Source organism: Thamnophis sirtalis, unplaced genomic scaffold, assembly GCF_051295495.1.
Source record: "Thamnophis sirtalis isolate CommonGarterSnake01/CBP01778 unplaced genomic scaffold, rThaSir2_p1.2 scaffold_1, whole genome shotgun sequence".
Taxonomy (NCBI): Eukaryota; Metazoa; Chordata; class Lepidosauria; order Squamata; family Natricidae; genus Thamnophis; species Thamnophis sirtalis.
Window position 1 is genome coordinate 169,851,262 of NW_028261381.1, and position 8,960 is coordinate 169,860,221.

General features: G+C 48.5%; 1 protein-coding gene across 1 annotated transcript in view; it reads right to left on the bottom strand.

Moving 5' to 3' along the window:
• Nucleotides 1–6,206, bottom strand: part of LOC148049840 (adenomatous polyposis coli protein 2-like) — a 43,379-nt gene extending 37,173 nt beyond the window's left edge. Inside the window, exon 1 of the mRNA XM_087703214.1 lies at nucleotides 6,121–6,206. Coding sequence (XP_087559340.1) covers nucleotides 6,121–6,174 — 54 coding nt within the window. The 5' untranslated portion in view covers nucleotides 6,175–6,206. The remainder of the gene's footprint in view (nucleotides 1–6,120) is intronic.
• Between the last annotated feature and the right edge of the window lie 2,754 nt (nucleotides 6,207–8,960).

The window sequence follows — 8,960 nt, forward strand, 5'->3', positions numbered from 1 at the left end:
CTCTCTCTCTCTCTCTCTCCCTCCCTCCCTCCCCCTCCCTCCCTCCCTCTCTCTCTGTAATTATTAAGTTTCATAGAATTATAGGCCATAAGGATGGGAAAGGGTCTCACAGATCATCTAGTTCATCTCCCTTTCTGCCCAGTGCCGAAATCAGCATCCCTGATCAATCGTCACTTCAGCCTCCATTTAAACACCTCCAGCAAAGGAATACACAACCCCTCCTAGTGCATTTTGTGCCATGGGTCAATTGCTGTGCCTTCCTCCTTCTTTTGGTAGCTTTTATGTGTTGCATTGTCACTTTGCCTTTGCTGTTATTATTTTGCATTGGTTTTTAGCCGCCTTAACAGGCCCTGACCACAGCAGTTTGACCGATGTTTTTAGAGGAAGAAAATGAATCAAAAGCACGGGGAAACAGGCAGAGGGGTCTTTTAGGCGTCTTTTAGTATCCCAAGGTATGGTAAAAAAAAAAAAAATCAAAGTAGTGGCTACGATTGAAGACCTGTCTATTTTTATAAATCTTTTTATAACATATTTATAAATCCCATAGTTACCCTTACCCTAGTGACTCCTTTCTCTTTAGTAAGAGCCAGATGAAGTTCATGTTTACACAAAAGTGTGTAAAAACCATGTGCAAATGTGCAAAAGGCTAGTTGAAAATTACTGAACAGAATATGAATAAATGGTGTGTGTGGGGGGGGGAAACCCAAGATCATTATTTATTTATTTTACTTTTATCCCATCTTTATTTTCAACTGATTTTCAGTCTTCGAAGGGCATCTGGAGGACTTGGATTGGCCGTTTCCACCCTCCCCAGGCTTCAGAAAAGCCTCCGATACCGGGGGAGGGCGGAAAACGGGCCTACCGGAAGTTCGGAAATGGGCCGCTTCCGGCTTCCAGAGGGCCTCGGGCAGGGGGCAAGGGAGACTGTTCTTGCCCTCTCCAGGCTTCAGGAAGGCAGTGTGTGTGTGTCTGTGTGTGTGCATGCACAGGAGGGGCAGCGGGGGTCATGCACGCATGCACGGGGCACTGGGAGGTTGTGTGCTCCTGCGTGGCGGTGTGCATCGGGGATTGAATTATGGGTGTGGCCACGCACGCACGGACGCTTCTGGCACCCGAGCCAAAAAAGCTTAGCCATCACTGGATTAGGCTGTGTGAGAATGACTGGTCCAAAGTCACCCAGCCAGCTTTCCTGCCTAAAGCAGGACTAGAACTCACTATCTCTAGTCTGGTGCCTTCACCACGAGACCCAAACTGGTTCTGCATAGCCCTTTCCACAATGATCTGATACAGCTAAAGGACTGAGCTGTTTATTAGAAAATCCCAAATCGCAATCACAAAGGGGACCACAGATCCATTCAGCGAAGATTAAGGCAGAGGCCTCAACTGTTGTGTAAATATCAAGATTTATTACGATACCTACTTGCTGAGTCACAACTCATCAATATTTATTTATTATTTATTTATTTATTTATTTATTTATTTATTTATTTGACTTATATACTGCTTCATAGGGCTTTCAGCCCTCTCTAAGCGGTTTACAGATTTTTTAGCAAATTGAGTCAGCATATCGCCCCCACAGTCCGGGTTCTCATTTCACCCACCTCGGAAGGATGGAAGGCTGAGTCGACCTTGAGCCAGTGAGATTTGAACCGCTGAACTGCAGTTCACAGTCAGCTAAAGTGGCCTGCAGTACTGCACCCTAACCACTGCGCCACCTCGGCTCTTGGATGGGAGAGTAGCCCCCAACACCACCACCAAAAAAAACCCTCCAAAACTGAGCGATGTAAGGTGACCAGATTTTAACATTGGTAAAGCGGGACACTATTGACAGGGTGGGTGGGTGGTGTCTTGATTAAAATGTAAAAAAAATCGGGACTTTTTAAAATCGCCGCGGGACGCGGGACAAATTGTTAAAAATCGGGACTGGGATGTCTGGTCACCTTAATCAATGAAAGACCCCAAATATTAAGTAGGCACTAAATTAAAGCATAAATGAAAAGACTCACAAAAATTGATGCCCAATTCACAGTTACCAAGAAGTTACTGCAAGTTTACAAAACATTTAAGCCCCAAAAGATTGGGGCCAATGCAATTTCCACAGGAGGAAAATTAAAGTCACCCCCCCCGGTACAAACATCCCCCCCCCCAACCAGTGGTGGGTTCCTACCAGTTCGGACCGGTTTGACCGAACTGGTAGTAGTTTGGTGGCCTGGGCCACTGGAACCGGCAGCAACTCAGGCCTGCCACGCCCCCAAACCGGTTCCCCGATTGGCATCATCGGCGGCGCCATCTTCTTGTTCCGTTCTGTGGCATGCGCAGAACAATTTTAATTGCGCATGTTAATGCAAAGCGCGAGCACGAGCGAACCGGCAGTAGTGCCGGTCGGAACCCACCCATGCCCCCGACCCAATAACTGCCTGTAGTTGGAGCATCTTCGCAACAGCTCCGCTTGTTTCGAAAACAAATCTAATCAATTGCTCTTTGAGGAATCTACCTGCCTCGGTGTTGCTATGGGTGTGTTACTTACAACCGTGACATTTCATCCACGCAGAAGAACGTATTCACGAGAGGCAGAATTTTATATTCGTTTTTCTACGCACAGCAATTGGCAGAATTTAATTCATTCAGGCCTGTGTGTTTTCAACTGTAGGAAGTTAACCCCCCCCCTCCTAGAAAAATGAAATATCCTGGGAAATGTTGAAAAGGCAGAATACTATATTTCCTTGGATCAGAAATGGAGAAACATGTTTTTAGGCGGGAAATAGACCCACTCTTAATAGCCCCCCCACCTTTGACAATGGGCTATTAAAAAGCCCGGGTCAGTCTATTCTACATAACAAAGATCCCTCCCCTTAAGCTCCAGGGGGATGGGATTAAGGCATGATAGTATTAGCCCTTTACCCAACTCACCACATGGCATCTGGGAACTCAACCAAACTTGGACTCAAAACGCAACCTAGATAGTTGCCCCCGCATGGTCCCATGGGAGTCTGACAACCAATCAGAATACATTTCTTACTCAGGAACAGGAGTATAAAAAGCCCAGCAAGTCCCCTTTTTCTCTCTCTTTTCTTCTTCACCCAATATCTGGAAGCGTGTGATCCACCTTCTCTGTTCAGGACCTCAAACCATGTGGTCCTGACCACCATTAAACCATCTTTCCAAGCAGCCTCCATGTTTCCAGTGTCTTTTTCCCCACTTGGAGCTGAACCCAGATGGACATTTCTTCCAACACAACCTGATCAACTTTAAGACGTGAAGTTCAATTCCTAGTTGCCCGGGGAATTCTGGGAGTTGAAGTCCACCCGGCTGAAAGTTGCCAAGTTTGAAAAGAAAACACTGATTTTGGCCATACTGCAAACATGGGGGAGGGAAGAATCTTAAATTTGACACCCGGGAATAGCACAAGCCAAGAAAGTCCCCCCTTTTTCAAATCTCCCTTCAAATCACTCAATTCTCGTCATCTCAGTCCCTCCCTCCCACACACAAATAAAGCCTGTGGGTGTGTTAATGAGTCTGGCCCACTACATATTATATTAATATCGTTACATAATGGGTGAAAACCATACTGAGCATTTGGTTTGTACTAAATTTATCATTTATCCTCGCAATATTACATTCTCTCGGCAATTGCAAACGGAATAATAGATATAATCAATTCCTGGCAAGTTAAAATGTAATAACTTGGTAATGAAAAAGCAGATAACACAATGTTTCAAGGTTGACTCAGCCTTCCATCCTTCCTAGGTGGGTGAAACGAGGACCCCGATTGTTGGGGGCAAGAGGCTGACTCTGTAAACCGCTTAGAGAGGGCTGTAAAAAGCACTGTCTTAAGTGCTATTATTATGGCTATTTTAGTTCAGGGTTCCATTCACTCTCAAGCCCTCTGCAAATACAGGCGGTCCTCAACTTACAACCACATCTGAGCCCAAAAACTTTCTGTGGCTAAGCAAAATCGTTTTTAAGCGAGTTCTGTCCCATCTTGCGACCTTTCTCGCCCCAGCCGTTAAGTGAATTGCTGCAGTTGCAAAGTGAGTCACACGGCCGTTCAGCGAATCTCGCGTCTCCAGTGACTTGGCTTGACAGAAGGTCGCAAGAGGGGATCACATGACACCCCCAACCCCCCCCGGGACACTTCAATCGTCGTTAATGTGAGTCGGTTGCCAAGCGTCTGAATTTTGACTCCATGAATGCTGCAAAAGTTCAGTACGAACTCCGGTTATAAGTCACTTTTTTCCAATGCAATTGCAATTTGGAACAGTCACTAAACGAAATGTTGTAAGTTGAGGACTAGCTCGTTTGTAACTCCTTTCCAGGAGGCTGTTAAAGATTGAGAGAATTCCTAGAGGGGCCATTCCAGCAGACAAGAACGTCAGAGAGGCTTCAGAGAAACACCCCCCTGCCCCACTCCTCAAAATTGGGGCACTACCAGAGGTGGGTTCCTACCGATTCGGGCCGGTTCAGGCGAGTAGGTAGTAACTCAGCCGGCCATGCCCCCGAACCGGTTCTATTGGTGCCACCGTAGGCACCGCCATCTTGTTTTTTTGCTCCTGCACATGCACAGAAGCAATTTTTTTTACTATGTGCATGCGCAGACTGCGCTCATCAAGCACACACGCGCCCGAAAGTGCGCCCCTGAGCGAACCGGCAGTAACAGAATCTGGAACCCACCCCTGGGCACTACCACCCTTTCCCCCTAGGAAACTGGGGCCTTGCGTATCTTGTGCCCCCAAACTTGGCGCAGCTAAAGCAACCCAAGCACTTTGAAGATGCCACATAATTTTGTCAGCGTGCAGGCCGCAAAAGAGGGCAGGCAGCGCAGCAGACGGGCCTTCTCCAAAAGCTCTGGCAGCTGGTGTTGGCACCCTGAGTAAAGGAGCCTTTCCACCTTCGGCCTCTTCCTTTACAAAGACGGGCAAAAGGGAAAGGGAAGACCCAATTGGAAGTGACGAGCCTGGAATGTTTTCGATCAAAGCTTTGAGTGACCGTCTTTTTCCTCCTTCCAGCGGCGGCCACAATGTGCCCCTGAGGGCAAAAGGCCCGTGTGGCTTCCTTTTGAAGCATCTCCCAAGGTCCAAAGTGGGAAACCCATCGGGGACCTTCAATGGACCCTCCAAAGAGAGAGGCAGTCTACCTCGGAATGCCGGAGAACGGCGCAAATGACAAGGGAAAGTCACCGCTTTCTCTTCTGTTCTGCTTGGCAAACTCCTTCCCAGCTACCTGGCTGCCAGCCACGGCGGCCGAGCGAGCAATGGAAGCTGTTTCGCTTGCAATCCAAGAAGGCAGCAGTGTTTTTTCTGGCTCGGGCAGCCTATCTGGACAACGCACCCTCCTGAAGGGTGGCATTGGCTCGTCGTCCCAAGTGGCATCTCCCTTGAACCTCGGCCAACCGGTTACGCTTTGGGGAGGGGAGGATGTGGGATGGGTGGGGAAGAGGGCCCTCTTTGGGACCGGATCCATACGGAGCATCCCCTCCCTGCCAGACAGACAGGCAGACAGACACTGCCAATTGCAAAACAGACTCTTCGACTACACGCCCTTGGCCAGCCTTCCCATCGCTGGACGGCGAGAGCAGAAATGTTGCGCGCCCCTCGCTCACAACAGGGAGAATGGACAACCCCTCGACAGAGCGCGCACACACACACACACACAATCACACACATGCATACGTGCACAGATTCGATAGCACAACCAACCCAACAAGAGGAAGAGACAACGCTCCTTGCCTAGTTGTGGGTCTCCAAAACCGCAATGTGGGCCGTTAAAAATAGAAAACGACAGTCTGTGTTTCACACACACACAGGCGATGGATCGACACCCCCCTCCCTAATTTATTCTCTGCCCTCCCCCCCCCTTCCCCTCTGGGTCCTTGTCATGTCACATCCAGCCCCGGGTCTCTTTTTAATATGCTGCTCAGGTGGGCACCGGCTGGCATCGGGATGGGAGAGGGGGGAAGGTTGGGGGGGGGGCACAAGGCTGGAAAAGCAGTCTTTTCCATTCTGCATCCGTTTTCTCTCTCCCTCCCTCCCCATCCTGCTGCATTGGCTCCAACCTGCAAAAGCCCCCCCCCCTCCCTCCCCAAATATATATATATATATCGAAACGCAGTGAGGGTCTTACCTCATCCCCGAAGAAGGTGGACTGGAGAAAGGAGAGGACCCACAGCAGTCCCATTTAGCCCCCCGCATCCTTCTCCTGCCTCTCTGCCTGTCTCGCTGAGATGGGCTTGGCTTTCAGGGGAGGGAGAGAAGCATTGCAGCGCAGGTCTGGGGGCGCCAGGGGGCAGTGGGGAGCAGCTGGCGGGTTGCTGGGGGGGGGTGGGAGGAGGAGGAAGAGATGCAACATTGGCAGTGGCTTAAGGCTTAGCTGGGCCAATCTGATGGGAGAGAAAGGAGCTGACATAATCTTTTACTCTTTGTAGGTGTGCCTGGTCTTCTTGGGGGGCGGGGGGGAGAGAGGTTTGTGTCGGGGAACCCCAGAAAAGCGGATAGCTGGAGATCTTTATTGACAATAAAAGAGCCAGGAGTGGAGTATTTTAAACACAGCATCCTCCACACAAGCGCGCGCGCGCACACACACACACACACACACACACACACACACCCCTAGAGCAGTGTTTCTCAACCTTGTCAACTTGAAGATGTCTGGACTTCAACTCCCAGAATTCCCCAGCCAGCGAATGCTGGCTGGGGAATTCTGGGAGTTGAAGTCCAGACATCTTCAAGTTGACAAGGTTGAGAAACACTGCCCTAGGTGTACCCATCTGGGGCTGTGCTTGGGGGCTTCTAGGCAGTGGGGTGCAGTGGCATTTCAAGGTAGCACTCCAGTTATAAATTTACTGTCTTTTGCTTTCTGGGCTTTTAAATTAAATAAACAAACAAATAAACCTGTTCAGGGGTCTGAGTGTCTTTTAGACAGCTTGTGAGTCAATTTTTTAAAAAAAGATTTTATGTGGGCATTTTTAAAGTGTTATTTGTTTTTTTTCCCCAATGGCATCTTCTCCTCTCCCTCTCACCCTCCCTCCTTCTCCCTCTCTTCCTCTCTTCCCTCTTTCCTTCCTCTCCCCCTCCCTGCGTTGCAGCAGCTCGTAGCCTTTTACCATATATCAGTTATAAGAATGGGACATGAGACCACAAAGGTAAAAGAGATACAGGTTTATTGATGCATCGAGTTCTCACCTGCTTCTCCCTCTCCTTCTCCTTCCTTCCTTTCCTTCTTTCTCTCTCTCCCTCCCTTTTCTCCTTCATTCCTGTCTTCCTTCTTTCCTCCCCCCCGCTTCTCCCTCTCCTTCTCCTTCCTTTCCTTCTTTCTCTCTCTCCCTTTTCCCCTTCTTTCCTTCCTCCCTCCCTCCTTCTCCCTCTCTCTCCTTCCTTCATCTCCCCCTCGTTCCTTCTCCCTCTCCTTCTCCTTCCTTCCTTTCCTTCCTTCTTCTCCCCCTTCCTCCTTTTCCCTCTCCTTCCTTCCTTTCCTTCTTTCTCTCTCTCTCTCTCCCCTTTCTCCTTCCTTCCTTCCTCTCCCCCTCCCTCCTTCTCCATCTCTTTCTCTTTCTTTCTTTTCCTTCTTTCTCTCTCTCTCTCCCCTTTCCCCTTCCTCCCTCCCTCCTTCTCCCTCTCTCTCCTTCCTTCCTCTCCCCCTCTCTCCTTCTCCTTCTTCCTTCTTTTCTTCCTTCCTTTCCTTCCTCCTCTCTCTCCCTCCCTTTTCTCCTTCCTTCCTTCCTTTCCTTCTTTCTCTCTCTCCCTCCCTTTTCTCCTTCCTTCCTTCTTTCCCCTCCCCCTTCCTGCTTCTCCCTCTCCTTCTCCTTCCTTCCTTTCCTTCTCTTTCTCTCCCTCCCTTTTCCCCTTCCTTCCTCTCCCCCTCCCTCCTTTCCCTCTCCTTCCTTCCTTCCTCTCCCCCTCCCTTTTCTCCTTCCTTCCTTCCTTCCTTCCTTCCTTTCTCTTTCTTTGCAAGCTAATGAGAGGGAAAGAAGATTGGGTGCTGGGACTTTTACTTTTTATAACTTGCCTTGAGGGTTTGTATAACCTGAACCCTGGACTATAAACTCATCCATAAGTACATGATCTCTGAATTCTAGGCTGACTACAGATGGTGGATATTAGGAATCAAATGGAGCTACCCAGATAACCCGATTCAGACCTTTGCATCACAGGCTGCTTAAAATCCCCCCTTTCTTTCCTCCCCCCACCTCCCCCCTTTCCCTCCCTTTCCTGGTCTCATCTGTGCCTAACTGCTGCAAACTGGAATCTCTGCCCTGAGCTTTATTTATATCAAAATATACCCCAGAAGGACAGCACTTCCTGTTCCTTTCTTTCTTGCTGCCCTTGACGAGAGAAATGATCTCAACAGGCACCCATTTGTTCAGGAGATCTGGATCATCCTTCCCCCCCAAAAAATCTGACATCCATGGAACAGATCTGGAGATTTTACCTGTGGTAGGTGAGTGTGCTGGAAATGCAGTCTGGGATTGTATGGTTTGGGATTTGGCTGAAGCTCGCAGGCTTACTTTTTGGCAGGGATCTGAAATCCATGTCAATCCTGCTTTGGTGGTCCAGGAAGAGGAATAAAACCAAGAATCCTGGTGACATAATTTGCCTAGGAGACTCCTCACTTCAGTTTAACAGATTAATAGAATTGGAAGGGACCTTGTAGGTCATCTAGTCCAGTGGTTCTTAACCTTTTTGAAAGAATCGCCCCCTTGAGCCATTGAGGAAGTTATCATCCCCCCCCTTCCCCCAACATAACCTCTCACTCACAACACAGGGAAAGAATTCTTCAATTTATGCAAACACATTTTTCGTTTTCTTTAAAATCGTTATCAGGACATATCGATGCAAATAATTTATTCTTTTTCCCATATCTCAACTGTGTGAAAAATTCTGATGCCACCCATCACTTTACTCCCAAACTTTGTGATACATGTATTTTATTATTATCTTATTTATTCAAGACATTTAAATGCAATG